Source organism: Moschus berezovskii, chromosome 19 (genome assembly GCF_049115385.1).
Source record: "Moschus berezovskii isolate FMDL1 chromosome 19, NW_MosBer_1.0, whole genome shotgun sequence".
Lineage (NCBI taxonomy): Eukaryota > Metazoa > Chordata > Mammalia > Artiodactyla > Moschidae > Moschus > Moschus berezovskii.
Genome location: NC_142478.1, coordinates 75,028,046 through 75,045,589, shown reverse-complemented (window position 1 = coordinate 75,045,589; position 17,544 = coordinate 75,028,046). Strand labels below are relative to the sequence as shown.

Here is a 17,544-nt window from a genome sequence, read left to right as displayed (position 1 = left end):
AAAATGTTTAGTGAGCATCTCAAAGTTGCAAAATTATATCTCAGAGAAGTTATCATAAGTTGTATACTTTGCAAGAGGCACTCAGGGAGGTCTTTTGAAGTCCAGGGCTCATTTCAGTATTACACACTTATTGCCTATAAGTTAGTCCATTTTGCTTGCTTTGCTGCTAGGAAAACCGAGGCCCTCCAAAGTAGATTCTAGCATGGAAAGGAATGCCAATCTTGGAATAGGGTTGATCTGTCCCCCAGTTTGGATTTCAGATACCATCACTAATCTGCTGCAAAAGTGCCATGCTCCCATCTTTAAAAATTCCTCTTAAAGATGAATCATAATACCTCTCCTGTTGTTTCAGAATACTCCAGTGGGGAATACTGTCTGGATTGGATAATGGTGAAACAACCATGGTCTTTTTTTTTTCAGCTGCAGCCTGGGGCATGTGGGATTTGAATTCCCTGACCAGGGATGGAAGCATGAAGTATTAACTGCTGAACTTCCAGGGAAGTCCCAAGCCTTGTTGATAAATAATTGTTGAAGCTGGAGACATGAAGTGTTTGTGTGTGTGTGTGTGTGTGTGGTGGGGGGGAGCTGTTAATTATATTATTCTACTTTTGTATATATTTGGATTTTTTCACAATAAAAATAATTAAGTACTTTCTTATTTTTCCTTAGCACAGCTGAAACAAGCTTAACATTTTTCTTCCCAAAAAACAGCCTAGATACTAAGAGGTAATGAAATGGAAATGAATGGACAAAGGACAAGAAACTTTAAAAAGGGGCTGCAACATAAGATTTGTGATTCTGCTTTAGCTTGGTCTTCCCGAGGTTTCCAGATAACATTGTACTTTCTCTCCTCTTCTGAGACAGCTACAGTTTAGACTCAGAGCACTGACCAGGCTTTTCAAGCAACTCACCAGGGTTCCTGTCCTGAGGACACACCGCTGACTCTCTTTTCTGGCCTTGCCACGCGGCATGCAGGGTCTTTGTTGCACGACCGAGAATCAGAGCTGCGCCCCCTGCATTGGGAGCAGTCTTAACCACTGGGCCGTCAGGGAAGCACCCCCACCGAAGAATTTCTTTTTAATTATTTATTTGTTTCACTTTTCTGTGCAGAGTCTTCACGGCTGCGCGGTTTTTCTACGGTTGTGGCGAGCGGGGGCTCCTCTCTGGTTGCGGGGCGCAGGTTCCTCGTGGCGTGCCTCCTGTTGCAGGGAAGGGCTCCAGAGGGCAGGGTGCCATGGTTGTGCCGCTCGGGCCCAGCCGGTCCATGGCCTGTGGGATCTTACCAGATCAGGGATCGAACCCACGTCTCCTTCACTGACAGGCGGATTCTTTACCCACTGAGTCACCAGGGGAGCCCTCACCCCACCCCATTGACTGTTGATTCTCCCCTGTCTGGTCCAACCCTGCAAGTGATGGTTAGGGCCACGTAGTCTTCCCGGATTGCCGCCTGACTGAGGACCCGGAAGAACAGCATCTGTCCCTGCTTCCTGCCCAAGAGTCTGTGCTGGCAAAGATGTTAAGGTAGAAGAGGCCTGGCGGTGTGGGGGAGACGCAGCAAGCGCGACTTGATCCGGCCGGCGGTTCTCAGGTGCGGTGTTCACGAGCGCCGGTGGACCACTGCCTGGGTTAGACGCGTCCCTGGAGACCCTCCCCTCCCTCTCACCCGGCAGTTCTCCGTCACTACCCCCCATGTTTCATGTATTTTTCTCCCTAAAACAAAATAGGAGCTTATTGGTTACCTTCTCTTCCCCTATTAGTTTGCTGCTGCTGCTGCTAAGTCACTTCAGTCGTGTCCGACTCTGTGTGACCCCATAGACGGCAGCCCACCAGGCTCCCCCGTCCCTGGGATTCTCCAGGCAAGAACACTGGAGTGGGTTGCCATTTCCTTCTCCAGTGTGTGAAAGTGAAAAGTGAAAATGAAGTCGCTCAGTCATGTCTGACTCGTAGCGACCCCACGGACTGCAGCCTACCAGGCTGCTCCATCCATGGGATTTTCTAGGCAAGAGTACTGGAGTGGCTTGCCATTGCCTTCTCCGATTAGTTTGCTACTTCAATACTAATAAAATGATGTCCACATCCCCATTATAATTTCCCATGACGCACTATTTAAAACATCAACGTGCTAATCTCTTCTTTCCCAGGGGGACATCTCTGCACGAGGCTTGGCTGCTGTATCTGGAAGCTCTACCCACAGTGGCCGACTTTACTTCAGTGTCTTAAAGTCTGGTCATGGTTCCCCCTGGCATTTTCTAACCTAGTTTTAATTTCTCTGCCACCTCTTTTATAAAATATCCATTTTCTTGGACTTCCCTGGCAGTCCAGTGGCTAAGACTCTTTACTCCCAATGCAGGGGGCCCAGGATCGATCCCTGGTCAGGGAACTAAGATTCCGCGGACCACAACTAAGGGTTCGCATACCACACTTCAGATCCCGTGTGCTGCAGCTTAGACTCGACTCAGCCTCGTAGGTACATATTTTTTTAAATACTGCTTTCTTGTCACTTGAGCTGAAAGGCAGCTTGTCTTGTTTCTCCTGATCTCAGAGCCCTCTGGAGAGCCTTCAGTGAAGCTCCCTGGAGGCACACTGATTGCCTCTCTCGTTCCTTCTTGGCCAGTGCTTTGCAACCCTTTAGAGCGGGCGTCCCCAGATTTTCCTCTAAAGATCCAGACAGTAAATAGTTAAGGTTTTGCAGGACAAAGAGGAAAATCAAGAAATATTATGTAGTCTTGCTCCAGCCTCCCGCTCCTCCTTCCTGGCTCCAGTAGAAAATCCCGGAAAATGGGAGCATCTTAACACCTCAGGGGATCTGCACCCTCTACTTTTACCAATCTGGAACATTCTCTCGCCTAATGAGAAAATTTTTCTGCAATTTTTTAAAAGGAAGTTCAAAATATCATAGTAGTTGAGTGTAACTGTTTCATCATCCAAGTATACTAGTGAGGATAATGGAATTCATTTGGGATAATATTTCACTTCATTGGGTTTCAACATCCGTGTCCCCTAACGTTGAAATGTTGACATGCCAGTGCCGAGCTATATGTAATTAGGCTCTTGTTTCATCTTTGAAAATGTCTCGCACCCAGATGGTACTGCCGACACGGCACGATTTTAATTGGGCATATTCACTGTGGGATGAAAGTGAAAGCATTAGTTGCCCAGTCCTCTCCAACTCTTTGCGACCCCATGGACTGCAGCCTGTCAGGCTCCTCTGGCCGTGGGATTCTCCAGGCAAGAATGCTGGAGTGAGTAGCCATTCCCTTCTCCAGGGGATCTTCCTGACCCAGGGATTGAACCCGGGTCTCCTGCGCTGGAGGCAGATTCTTTACCGCGAGGAGGCACCATCCCACAATCTGGGATGGTATGTATAGAATTCTCCGAGATTCTTCTCCGGACATTTACCTTTTAGCTTGTTGTCATGAATACATTGCAGATTAATCATCTTCAATTGAAGTTTGGGTGGGAACTCCTGAACTGCCCAATTAAATAGATTTTGAAATATGGAAGTTTCCATTGTGCTTGGCATGAAGGTCTGAAAAATTCCGCTGGAACTGTAGTTACAGCTCAGAAAACACATCTGATGCAAATCTGTGTGGGAATGAGATCTTGCTGCTGCTTCTAACTGCGACAGCACAGGAAGTGTATAAACCAGCTTACTTTTGACTCAGAACAATCTTAGCTATTGTCAGAACGACTGCTGCGGTGCACATTTCACATGCTAGCACTGCTTTGCCCTCATTTCCTTCTGTTTCATCGGCCGAGCTACACAACTTATAGGGCTCTTGGTTCCCTGACCAGGGACTGAACCCAGGCCCTCGGAAGGGCAAGGGCAGAGTCGTAACCACTGGACCTCCAGGGAGGCCTCAGGGAACATCATTTTAATGTCAGCGGTGGACAGAAAATTGCAATCCCGAGTTCCCCTTTCCTCACACAAAACGAAAACCTCAAAAGCCAGTCGGAAAGCACAGACACTCCTGAGGACCCTCTGTACACTTTTCAGGCTCCTACAAGTCATAATAGCAGTTCCTACTATGTGAAGTGACTTAGCACCCACACGGACATCATGCTTCTGAAAATGAAGACTTAAAAAAATGTAATGTATCTTTGGCTGTGCTGGGTTTTCGCTGCTGTGCAGGCTTTTTCTCTAGCTGCAGTGCTCAGGCTTCTCATTGAGGTGGCTTCTCTTGCTGAGAAGCCAGAAAATGGCTTGGTGGTGGTCGCTCTAGGGCCCATGGGCTTCAGTAGTTTCGGCTCAGGGCCTCTAGAGCTCAATATGTGCGGTGCACAGGGCTTAGCTGCTCCGTGACTTGTGGGGTCTTCTCAGATCAGGGATCGATCCGTGTCTCCTGCATTGGCAGGAGGATTCTTTACCACTGAGTCACTGGAGGGATCACCCAAGATCCTCTCCACTCTTAGAGCAAAGTCTATTAACTGCAGTGATGATTCAGCTTGGAGTCCAGCCCTCCTGCGATCAGGCAATCAGATCCGCCCATTCCTACAGCACTGGAGTGACTCAGTGGTCTTAGAAGGGTTTACTTGCCACAGACTCACAGTATAACCATCTTTCCTAGGCCAGCTTTCTGCCTCGAGGATTAGAAACACTGATTCAAAATAGTCGAAGCAGTAAGGGTACCTGTCATTCCCCATGACACGAGGTCTGAGGTCAGGCAGCTCAAGAGCCAGGGTGGGGACTTCCCTGTGGTCCACTAGCTGACACTCCTGCTCCCGATGCAGGGGCCCAGGTTCAATCCCTGGTTTGGGAACTAGATCCCACATGCCCCAACTAAGACCCGGCGTCAGGGTGTCCAGACACTGGGTTTGCTTCTTTGATTTTCTTGGTCTAAATACCTTCAGCTTTTGACTTCATCCTATGGCTGACGGTTACATGGCCACAGCCACCCCAGTCATGGGGTCAAAGGTGAAAACACACAGCCCTGCCTGGCAGTGTTCAGTCTAGAGAACAACAAAGCTTCTGAAAGAGAAACTTCTGATTTTAACCTGGTTTCTCCAATAGCCTTCCTTCCTGCAGGGAGAGGATGGGCCTTCAGTGGTGGAAGAATTTTACTCCCCCTGCCCGAGTGTAACCGAGGTAGTGTTCAGTTGCTCAGTCACGTCCTGCTGTGTGTGACCCCACGGACTGCAGGATGCCGGGAATCCCCTTCCTCCACAATCTTCTGGAGCTTGCTCAGATTCACGTCCATTCAGTCGGAGTTGCTTTCCAACCAGCTCACCCTCTGCTGCCCACTTCTCCTGCCTTCAGTCTTTCCCAGCATCGGGGTCTTTTCCAATGAGTCGGCTCTTCACACCAGATGGCCAAAGTACTGGAGCTTCAGCTTCAGCATCAGTCCTTCCAACAAAGACTCAGGGTTGATTTCCTTTAGGATTGATGGGTTTGATCTCCTTGCTGTCCAAGGGACTCTCAAGTCTTGTCCAATACCACAGTTCAAAAGTTGGACTATTAAGAAGACTACATGCTGAAGAATTGATGCTTTCAAACTGAGGTATAGTTGACATATAACCTTGTAAGTTTCAGGCGTATGGCATGTTTAGATATATGCATATATTGTAAAATAATCACCATGATAAATTTGGTTAACATCCATCACTTCATCCAGTTTCATCTTTTTTCTTTAAAGTATTTATTTACTTACTTGGCTGCACCTGGTCTTAGCTGCAGCAGTGGGATCTAGTTCTCTGACTAGGCATCAATTGATCCCAGGCCCCCTCCACTGGGAACAGAGTCTTAGCTACTGGACCACCAAGGAAGTCACTCAATTTTTTTTTTAATCCCTTCTCTCAATTTATCCCCCTCTCCACCCTCCATTTTTTCCTTCTGATGAGAACTTTCCTGCACTGGAAGGCAGATTCTTAACCAGTGGACCACCAGGAAATCAACCCCCCGCCCCAGTCGCCAACCACAGGAAGCAGAGTCTGATTAAAAACATCACATTTTATTTCAAGGACTATGGTCATTTGTTGCGTTGAAGGCATGAAGCACCGGAGCTGCTCTGACACTGTGACTAGAAGCCCCGCTGGGGCGAGCTTTCAACGACTCACGAGTCATTTATACTCGAGACATTTCACTCATCAGAGTGGGAAACGCGTAACAACACCGGTAACATTAACAGCATAAAGGGCTCACGGAGGCAAACTCTAAGATTTCCACTAACCTGGTGTCATGCATGGTTAGAATCACATTGTTCACAGAGAGAAGTCAGAGAAAGCAGGACAGAGACACACTTCCCCTCTTGCTGTCCACGCTCAGTGCGGGTCTCCTGGGCCACAGGACGCAGAGGAGACACCCAGAGGCCACTACAGCCCACCCGGCGTCAGAACGCCGCCCCGGGAGAGACTCTTGCCACTAAGAGACACTTGCCTCTGAGTCTGGAGCATGTGTAACGTGGAGCCAGCCTTGAGTCAGGAAAGCCGCTCTTTGGAAGGCACGGTGTGTTTCCAGATGGACCGTGGAAATCTAGGTCTGTCTTTCGGACCCCTCGTGGCAAGGCGGCAGCCCCAGCCCAGCACCCTCAGGTGTCCTGACACATGCATCCGGAGGGCAGACTTGACTTTTCGTCAGTCACCATGTGTCCCGACTCGTGCGGATTCCGGAGGCCCCTCAGGTCCTCCTTTGGGCTCCAGGAGCGTGAGCGGCTCTGCTCGCTGACAGAGCAGCAGCCAATGGCCCTCGGTGGGCGTGGGAGCAGCTGCCCGCCCGGCACGAGGCTCAGGCCTTAAAATAAGAGACTTAACAAGAATGGAACCAAACACACGGGCTCTGTATATGTGTGTGTGTGGTGGCAGGGGACATTTCCAGAAGAGTGAGGCCAACCTTCCCCCAACAGCTTGGGGTAAGAGGCGTGGGCGGGGGGAGAGCAGCCTCACAAAGTAAGGTGCTACGTTGCTTTGAGTCAGTACAGTCAAGAACCCCGCGATGCGAGAGGCAGGCTAAGAGTGTTTAGCAGAGTGGCCTCTGCGTGTTTACTGAACCATCGCAGAAGCTTGGGGCCAGGTGCGCTGACTCACCTCCAAGGGCCCACACCTGAGAGTCATGAGCAGGAGTTACCCCAACACCCACGGGGCAGGTGTCGGGGAGGAAAACCCAGGGCTGGTGCCGGGCGCTGCAGTCATACTTCTGAGCAGCCTTTTTGCTGGAGGCACCCTGAGCGGGTTCAGTGTGGGCTGAGCGGACGTTTAACATTTTTCCTTTTTCCAGTTACCAGGAGAATGACCACGACGGGCTGGAGGTTAGTAGACATGGATCCAGTCCCCTTGCACCGCGTGCCCTGGGCATTCCCAGTGACCCAGTGACGTGGGTCAGCCTCACCGGGCAGCTGCAGCGTGACAGAAAGCTGGGTCTGCCTGCAGAGGTGGTCAGTGCTTTTAGGAAGGTCGGGTATCAGGGGTGAAACTTTAATATCAGAACTGCTACATTAAGAGTTGAGGCCTTGCTGCAGCCCCTGACAGACCTCCAGGTCTGTCTTTGTGCTTTAGGGGCTTTGTTTACATGCAACTGAACCTAAGCGGTGAGGTCACCGTGTCAGGCCAGGTTTCAAGGTGAAAGGCACTGTGATTTTAAAGTTTCTGACCTGCACTGTCTTATCAAAATCAGTCCCTTTCACTGTCTTCAAAACATTTTAAACAATTTGTGTTTAAAAAGACCTTGTGCCTTCAATTATTTTGTTGGAGGTACCAACATATAATCATTTAAGTTCAGAAATCAATTTTAATTAGTGCTTTTAAGTGATTCTTCTTCTTTAACAAAATGAGAAGCGAGAACAGGCCAGGCCGGTTAGAATAACCTCTGGGCTTTTAAAAAGCCAGATGCTTCCAGGCGTGGTCTGTCATGTGCGGGTTCCAGTCCTAAAACTAGGAGGCAGACAACCAAGTGACGAGTCAAGGCATATGGCTGGCAGCGCAAGGAGAGAGGGTGGGCATCCTGGATGGGCCGGGGGCCCCAGACACCCAGTAAACACTGCTGTGTGGGGGCCCGGTCCAGGTGACCCGAGGGCGGAGAGCTCGGTGGAGCACCTCCATGGGTGCTCCCGTGTGTGCTGCGGGGCCTGGACAGCCATGCAGCCTGGGGCCAGGGTCGAACCTGTTCCTGGGCCTGCTGCCAGGCTCACCCAGCTCCCTGTGTGTTTCCAGGCATCACAGGGAACAGGGCATGTCTGAAGCCCCTCCTCCTCCTGGAATCAAACGCCTGCTGAGTTTGGGAGCCGGGAGGGGAGGAGGTGGTGTCTGTCCAGGAAACAGCAAGGACGCCCACCCCCTCCATCCCCAACCTCCTGCTGGCCCTCTTCTGGGGCTCAGAGGATCACAATGGGCTCATGGAGAGGGAGTGCCTGCAAACTGGGGTCTCGCGGCCCCTGGTGCTCTGCTGTGGGCGGCCCGGGGGACACACAGCACATGGAGACGCTGGCTGCCCTGCCCACCGCCCGGCCCATAGCTCTCCGGTCAGGCTCCTGAGGGAAGGGGGCCCCGTGTCTGCTAAGCAAAATCTCATGAGACCCACTCTGTTACAACATCTGCAAACACGTGTTAAATCTCATTTGGAAGTAGTAGGTGAGGTTTCTCGGGAGTTTAAAGGAAGACCTCTGACATCTCTCCGCCTCGGTGGCTGGCGTCTGCCACCACCTCAGAGCTGCCGCACCTTCCTCTCGGCACTGGTGATGTTGGTGTCCAGCTTGTCCACTTTGCTCGTGAGGCGGTCAAGGATGTCGTCCTGCTCGTCAATCTCCGTCTGTATTCCCAGCGCGATGTCCTTCAGCCGGCCCAGGCCCATGGACAGCTCATCTGCGGGACAGGAGGGTATGCGTGGGCCTGAGCCAAGTCAGGTCGTCGGGCCCTGCACCCCAGATGCCCGCTGTGGTCACCGGCCCCTCCGCCTGGGAGACGGTCAGGTGCCAGAGCAGTGGTTACAGGCTCCAGGACACACAGCCGCGACTGAAGCAGCGACGAATGGCCGGTGGAAAGCCTCCCCCCGACCCCGGGAGACCCACTGTCCGCACGCAGACACGGTGTTTCCGCTAGAAATTCACGCAGGGCCACAAAACGCCAGCTGCGTTAAACCCGACGCTGGGCCACGCACAGATGCAGAGCTGCAGACAGAAGCCCCCGCCTGGAAGCACACCTGAGACACACCTTAGGCTTCACTCCTCTTTGTAACAGACAGTTCCTTTCTGTCACAAGAAGTGGTAAAAACCAATCTCAACTGGTCTTTAAGAGGAAAGGCGTCCATCAGGTCACCGTCGGCCTCGAGTGCACAAAGGGCTTTGTGAGCAGAGTGACACAGAGCGCTGACCGTGAGCGGGGAGGGACCAGCGAGGGCCCTGGGCCCCCAGACACGGCTGTGCCAGCCGTGGAGGTGAGTCCTGACTGGACTGACCGTCTGGGTGAAGGTAAAGCTCCTTCTTTGGGTTTTATGACTGTGTGTGTGCACACGTGTGCCTGCAGATACGTATGTGAGTGTGTGCATTTGTGTGCCTACAGGAGTGCAAGTGTTTGCACGCGTACAGGGAGTGGGGGACACGCCCAGAGCTGCTCTCTGCCCTTTCACCATGTAAGAGCAGGGGAGACAGAAGTGGGGTGCTCCGTAAGCCTTCTCACCAAGTTAAAGATAAAGGGGCACCTGACGAAAGCTGGTGTGGGGCTGGGTGGAGGGGGGCTGGCAGAGCCCAGGCTGCACAGTGTGCCCCCAGACCCTGTCCCTGCTGCTGTCACCGCCCACATGAGAGGTGGGGATGGAGGCAGGCGGCCACACTCTAGAGGGGGTGAGGGCCTGGGAGTTGGGCAGGCGTGGGGTGGGGTGGGGGGCAGGCCCTGGGTCCGGCACAGGTGAGCGTGGAGGCGGCGGCACTCTGGGCTCACCGAGGTTGCTGTCGATCCTCTGGTGACAGGCGCGAAGGTGTGGGTTCCGCGGATAGGCCTCAGAGCTCACAGCTGAACCGGCCCCTCCAGGGACGGAGTCTGGGTTGACAAAGAGACACAGGAGGACGGTTAACGGACAACCCTGGAAGAGTCGCCTCATAAAACTCATCTTAATCTAGACAATCTAGAAGGCCTAAGGCAGTCAGATCCGAGGCCACTGAGAGAGACGGGTGGGGATGCGGAAGGTGGGGGAAAGTGATGCTTCCTTGGGGCAGCCCTTCTGAGATCACAGACCCCCAGGTAAGGGTGGTCTGGTCAGACCCTGCCCCTCGAGCTCAGCAAAGAGTTTAGTACAGGTAACAATGTACAATGGAGTGGACACCGTGCAAGCCCGTGCAGGCTACAGGAGAAGAAACGTTAATAACACACGTCTGCCCCCAAGAAGCCTTCTCTAAACCTGTTTCCGAGTGCACACAGAAAAAGCCCTGGCCCTCAGGTGCCGTCTCCTGGGACCAGCTCTCGCTAGACTCAGGGTCTCTCTTTGCTTAGGGGCACAGTGCTTCCCTGCTTCCTCCAAGGCTCTCACCTCTGAGACGCCCTCTGGTCCCTTCTCCACCAGACCCTGCAGGTTGGTTACGTCTGACATGCCTGGCTCTCTGGGATGCCTAGAAGCCCCCAGGAGGCCCATTCCTCTTGAGACAAGGGACGTTTCTGGGCCTGTCATTTGTTATTAATGGGGCGATCTGACACAAAACACCTTCCGTCCTGCACTCTTCGTCCAGTAGCTGGGCCTCATGGGCTGTATTAGCTGCCCCAACAAACTCCCACAAGCCATCCTTGGTTCTGGACGGTGGATGTCCAAGCCGGGCCTCCCTGGGCCCAGACCCAGGTGTCAGCGGGGGCGGGGCTCCTGCAGGCTCTTGAGGGGAAGCGACTCCTGGCCCCATCCAGCCCCGGAAAGTCAGTCCTGAGGGCCGTCGCTCTCTCCTCTGCCCCCTTCCCACGAGCAGAGAACTTCTATGATTTCACCAGGTCCAGTCGGAAAACCAGGAAAACTCCCTCCACACGAGGCCAGCCACTCGGCAACCACACTGCCCACTCTACCACGTGACCCGGAATATTCCAGGGGCCTGGAGATTAGGCCGACGGCATCCTGGGGGTCACAGCCTACTCAGCAAAGGCACTTCCCCGCCGGAAAAGCTGGAAGCTGCTCAGGTCAGGCTCCCACTTCCTTATCCGTCCCTCCATGGGGGAACGGGCTGAACCCCTCAGTAATGCCCACTCCAGTTCCCCGAGAGAGTTGCTGGGCCCTGCTGCCCCACCCCGGCCCAAGGTGTCCCCGAAAACCTGCGTCCTGGAGCTTCCTGAGGTTCGGGTGGCTGGCCTGGTACTGTGCCTCCTGCTCTTTACTGGAGCTGATGGCCTCTTTCAACCTGTGGATAAAAGTTAAGAGAAAAAGGAAGCTCTCAGAGGAGAAGAGAACCACCTGTGACGGTGCAGTCAGTCCTCCCAGCAGCGCCCGTGTGAGAAAGGCAATGCCTCCTCTCACCAAGCTACTAACGAACGCTCTGACTGCTGTTGTCGAGTTGCTCAGTCGTGTCTGGCTCTGCGACCCCATGGACTGCAGCCTGCCAGGTTCGTCTGTCCATGGGATTCTCCAGGCAAGAATGCTGGAGTGGGCTGCCATTTCCTCCTCCAGAGGATCTTCCCAACGCAGGGATTGAAGCTGCGTCTCTGGCATCACCTGTGGTGGCAAGCAGATTCCTTACCACTGAGCCACCAGCGTAGCCTGGCTGTCCTGATGGCAACTACGAAAACACTGAATAAGTGGCGCAACCTACACGGTTTGTGTTACAGTAGACCCACTCCAGTGTTCTTGCCTGGAGAATCCCAGGGACGGGAGCCTGTTAGGCTGCTGTCTATGGGGTCGCACAGAGTCGGACATGACTGGTGACTTAGCGGCAACAGCAGCAGAGGCAGGCAGGGTGTAGACTTTCTGTACCATGGCGAAACTGTTCTTATGATAAAAGAGCTAATGATCTGACAGAGCACTTGTTTTAGCAGAATTGCAGTTCTGTCTGAGCACCTGACGTTTATACGTATGCCAACCCTGCACGCGTGAGTTTATTACATCTCTGGCCAACACTTGAAGCAGATAATCTGTTACTTTAAGGTGATAATCAATGGGCAACTTGGATTAGGCATGGGAAAATTTGACGTGAAGGCTTTTTATAGCAACAATTCTGGGAAGCAAGTCGCCTCCGCACTGGTCAGAGTGACAATTCTCCTTCAAACCACCAGGACCAGGCGGTAGGAGACCAAGTTCACGCACAGCAGGCGGACGGGATGGTGGTCACGTGCGCAATCTCAGGAGTAGCGCACACTTGTTTCAAGGCACCTCCGGACAAATGCCTCCTGATGAGTGACTTTCAGGGTCCCCGGGGCCCTTTCAGGCACGAGAAGTGATCTGAGCGCCTGTCCACCAGCACCAACCCCTCTGCGCTTCTCAGCGGCCGGCTGGGCACCTGCTCACCTGCCGCTGGGCTGCGGGGGGAGTGTGCCATTCTGCGCGGGCGGGGCCTCGGCGGGTTTGGACCTAAAGTAACTGACGAGCCCCCCGAACACACTCTTGATGGAGTTGATGTGCTTTTGGCTGGTCTTCAGGTCCTGCTCCATCTTATCCACCATCTTCTCCGTGCGCTCCAAGGCTCCTCGCTGGCGCACGAGCTCCTGGGGAGGATGAGACGGCCTGGCGTTGCACCTCCTGTAACCCCCATCACCCGTAGAGGCAGGCCCTCCCGAAACCCTCGGCCAGCATACCGGGGAACACACAGACTCAGGGCTCTGTCCCGGCAGAAGCAGGGGTCAGGTGGCCGAGAACCACCAGGGCAAAGGTAGCAGGTTGCTGCCCCCTGCTGTGTTCAGGGTGCTGAGGCTGATGGGGGGGCAGCGGATGCCTAGCTCAGCAGGCCTGGCTGCCTACACCACGTGTTCCCAAGGAAGGCCTTGTCTGGCCCTGTGCCCTGGACCTCCCTGAGTCCTCAGGCCAGCCAATTTCTGCAGGCAATGTGGTTACGGTGGGGCCTTGAGCCACAACAGTGCAACTTCTGGAGAGGCTAGGTGGGCAGCCAAGCCACGGGGAGGACGCACATTGCCCCGGGGAAGTGCTGGCTGCACACAGCTCCTCGGGGAGAGCCTGTGCTGGCTCTCCAGGACTCTGCCCACCAGCCTGTTCCCTGTGTGATGCTGACCAGCACCCTTCGCTGTAACAAACCACAGCGGCGAGGATAACAGCTCAGCCGATTCTGCGAGTCCTTCCAGGTGAACGTTAAACCTGAAGGCGGTCATCAGGACCCCCAACATGGCCTCAAGAGCAGACAGCCCCTCGGCTTCCCCAGTGCATCACCTGCCCAGCAAAGCAAGGTCCCCCTGGATGCCGTGGTGGCCACGAGTGGACATTCCAGGGAAGAGGAGCAGACAGGGCCAGCTGCTACGGTGCCAGCGTGTGATGTGTGACCTGCTAGGACAATGATGACCTGGCCACACAGGGGCCTCCTTACGGCTAGGGGGCTGGCAAGTCTGACCCTGGGACTTTTCTTTCCTTCAGCCGTACCACGCTGCACCAGGGATCAAGCCCGTGCCCACTGCAGTGGAAGTAGGGAGTCTTAACCACTGGACCACCAGGCAAGTCCCTCCCTGATCCTAAAACTTTTCAATTCGATCGTCAATAGTGTATTAAAAAAAATCAACAAAGTGATAAATCCAGAAGAGTCCTACTTCCTCCAGAGCCACGCGGCTCAGGTCATCCTTTTTCCTGCATCCCCCTTCCCCGCTGAGTCACCTGCTCACCTGCCAGCTGTTTGGGAAGCACCTATTACACGGAGGGCCGCTGTGCTGGCAAGTGTGGGAGCAGAACCTGAGCAGGACACAGCTCCTCCTCCACAGTCAGAAACCAGCTGGGAACTACCCAGCAGCAGCTTCTGCTTCAGGACAGGCCTGTGAGAAGAACTCTGATCACATCAGAACCAGCCCAGGCTGCCTTGGAGGGGAGCCTCTGGTTAGGATTGCCCTGGCCTGGAGAGCGGGAGGGTCTGCCCAGAGGATGAGGGAGTCCTCTAAGTCATGGAGCCCCCCGGACAGACGGCCAAGGTGGGCTCTGGAGAGGTGCCAGACTAGAGAGGTGTCCTCCCGGGCCCACCTCTCTGAGTTGAACGCCCAGTGGAGCTTTGGTGACTGTGGAGTGTATGGAGACACCATCGGGGGAGGGGCCTGCAGGAGACCGTGTGCAGGTGTGCTGGCTGGGCCAGGATGCTCTCAGCGGGGTGCTGGCCGTGATGCTCTCCAGGGTCCAGCTCCATACTCACACACGGTCTCCTGTGGGCCCCTCCCCGACTCCCTTTCTGCCGATGCTACCATGCTGGCCACTCAGGCCCTGATCCAAAGTTTGTTGATGGACTCCCTGAACTGAGACCCCGGGCCCCACACAACGTCAGTAGCCAGAACGGGGCAGGCAGTCTCCCTGGCCAGGGTGGTGAAAGGGCTCACAAAGACTGTGTCCACATGGGACACTAACAGGCAAAGGCCCGGCACCAAGGGACTGGCTGCAGAGACAGAGGTCATCCACTAGAGGGACCAGGACGCAGCCCAGAGAACAGAGTGTCCAGGAATTCCCTGGCAATTCCGTGGCTGGGACCCCGTGCTTCCACTGCTGGGTCTGGGTTTGAGCCCTGCGGGGAACTAAGATCCTACAGTCACTCGTGCGGCAGCACGGTGGGAAAAGCAGCATCTCTCATGTTGCTAGGAAATGCCCTCCCCACTGCTAAGCAACGCGCCATCTAGAACATGCAGGACACTTCTGCTCAAGTGAAAATTTAAAAAAAAAAGGAAAATGAAGATGAGTGTATCTTCACACTAGACTCCCTCCACAGAGACACAGAAGGGACAGAAGTAAGTGGCTGGGGGAGGGGGAGGTGGGTGGGAGAAACCTTCCGCGTGCCCTCTGCTTTGAAGGCTGTGACTGGATCGCTGCCACAGAAGTTAAAACTCAGGAAAAGAGAAGAAACAAATCGTGTCTGTGGAGGAGAGAGCCGGGCGGCCCGCAGGTCTCTGTGGTTCTGGTCTCTGCTCCTCAGGCTGGCCCACCCTGCCTCGGTCCTCTGGGGTCAGGACGGGAGGCGATCACTTCCCTGAGAGGTGACCCCTGCAGCCTTCTCACGCGAAGGGCAGCTCTCCCTTAGGAGAGGTGACCTGAGTGACTTTCCCGCTGCTGCCACGCTGGGCCTGAATTATGACCTTCCCGACCTAAAAAAGTCAAGTCTCAACCCTTTAAAAATTGTGTCCTGTTGTCACACGTCTCGGTGCTGGGTACGTGGTGGGTTCCCATCTGAGTCGGAAGGTAGGCGGATCAGGTGACTTGGATCTGCTGGGACAGAGCTCACCCCACTCTCCAGGAAAATAGAAGAGTAATGAGAGAGATTTAGAACACTTGGAGAGTGTGGGGCGGGGCGGCGTAGGGGTGCTGACCGTTCCTGCTTCTGAGAGCCGATGACTGAGGATTGATTCAGCCCTGGGCAGAGTCAGCGTGTGACAACACAGTGACAGAGCCTGTCTGTCATCTGCCCAGGCCCTGTCATGCTGCATCTCTCAGACAACGCCTGGCTTGGCCAGGTCAAGCCTCACGGCCTGAGGAGCCGCTCTGCCGTTGCGCTCATGGTCCCCATCGTTGGAGAGGACGACCCTGGGGGGCAGCACGGGGCTTGTCCCCACAGTCCCTGTGTTTTTGGCGCTCCCGACCTTCCCTCTGACTGCGCCAGGTCCCAAGCTCCTTCTCCAGGCCCTTTCCTGGAAGCTCCCTGGGCAGCACTTCCCTGCTCAGCAGCCCTGGAGCTGCAGGGCCTGGCCGGTGAGCAGCTTGGCTCCTCTTCCTGGGGAATGTCCCTCCTCCTCCTCCTCCTGTCTACACCTCAGCCACAGAAGCCAGATTCCAAGGTCTCCTCTGCTTCGGTATTCTTCTTGTCCCTCTGGCTTCCTCCTTCACCTGTTCTCGGTTGTCACAGATGCCTTTTTAAACAGTTCTCTGTTGATATCCTTGGGCCTGGACCCTGTAACCAAGCGACCCTTCCATCTGGGCCCTAAGACCCCAGGGAATCCTCCCAGAGTAAGTCAACACCTTCTATTTAAATTCCAACATAGGAACCCAGCAGACACGAGATAAACTCCCTTAGCAAGGCTAAAGACAGGCAGGATGGGCCAATGAAGGATATGGCGACAGGAAGTGGCGGCGGGACAATGCTGGGATGGACCTCAAAATCCTCAGAGACTGCATGTGACCAGCTCTAAGGAAAGTGTGCCAAAACAGAAAATTATGAAGAGACACGGTGAGGAAGACAACACACAAATGCTTAATGGTAATTATTTTTAGCTGATGTAGCAATAACTTTCCTGCTATTACGTTCTTAAAAACAGATAAAAATAAGGCCCGATCTCAGTGTTTCATCAGCGGGCTGGGGCGAGAACTGTGGTGGCTAAGAAACAACAGCTCTCACCCAAGGTCCTAACACCTCTGAAACCACCTATGGTTGCAGAGGAGGACAGGTGAGCTGGTGCGGCAGAGTCATGGCTAGGGCATCTTGGCTGGGATTGGCAAGGAAACCTAAGGGCCTGGAGACTCGACCCGGCTGGGACTCTGGGGCAGTCAGCAGAGTTCCGGCAGACAAGACCCCTCTGCTCCCCTTTCGGAGCTGGAGGAGCGCTCAGTGCCAGAAAGAACCCAAAGGCCCATCTCCTCGGATGCTTGACACCATAGGCACAGGAGGAAGGGCTGAAGCCCCCGGGCCCCGGCTTCGGCCCAGGAAACGTGTAAAAGGAACAGAGCCTTCACGTCCCTAACCCGGGCCCTGCTGTCCAGTCTCTACTTACCTGAACCGGACAGCGTGGACATGCCTCTCCACAACAAGTAGGAAAAAACGCCATCACTCCAGCGAACAAACTGCGGAGATCACCGGGAGCAAACTGCCCCTTCGGGCGTGAAGACGGCGTTTCTCACCGTCGCTGACACACTGCTACCGACCGTCCAGTCACCAAGGGCTCACGACCCGTCCTGGCCGACCGGGCGAGCGCCCCCGCGCCCGGAGCCCCGGCGCCCGCGCACTCACCTCGGCCGAGGCGACGCCGATCCTCTCGGACTCGTACATGAGCGACAGGGACCTGCCGGTGCTGGCGGCCGTGGCCTCGGCGCGGCGCAGCGCCTCCTGCCGCAGGGCCTGCTGCCGGTCGGCGGGCGCGCAGGGCCGGTCCGCGGGGTCGCGGCTGTCCGACCACGGCGCCGGCCGGGCGTCCTCGTCCTCCGCGTCCTCGTCGAACGGGTTGTAGCTCCGGGGGTAGGTCGACATGGCGCCGGCGCTCGGCCCGGGACGGGCAGGAGGAGTCCGGTGCGGTCGAGGCGAGGTGAGCGGTCGGGTCGCGGGGAAGACGCCGCCGCCGCGCCGAAGGCCCAAGGAAGCGCCCGTCAGCCCGCCTCGGGCGCCGCGCGAGCCGCTTCCGCCTGCGGCGCGCGGAGGCCCCGCCCCCGGAGCCGACCATCGTGCCCCGCGGCGGGGGGCCCCGCCCATCACGCGCCGCGCGCAGCCGGCCGCGCGGCTCCCGGCTCCCCCCTTGCTGGTGGATCCGCCCGAGGCCACG

The 17,544-nt window shown here is 55.1% G+C and overlaps 1 protein-coding gene across 1 annotated transcript; it reads right to left on the bottom strand.

Moving 5' to 3' along the window:
• Window positions 1–5,927: 5,927 nt before the first annotated feature.
• Window positions 5,928–17,438, bottom strand: SNAP29 (synaptosome associated protein 29). The gene is made up of 5 exons (XM_055404962.2): window positions 17,019–17,438; window positions 12,398–12,594; window positions 11,212–11,297; window positions 9,865–9,963; window positions 5,928–8,790 (listed from the first exon to the last, which is right to left on the bottom strand). Exons 1-5 carry the CDS (start codon window positions 17,253–17,255, stop codon window positions 8,633–8,635), a joined length of 777 nt encoding a protein of 258 aa, XP_055260937.2. The 5' UTR covers window positions 17,256–17,438; the 3' UTR covers window positions 5,928–8,632.
• Window positions 17,439–17,544: the final 106 nt, after the last annotated feature.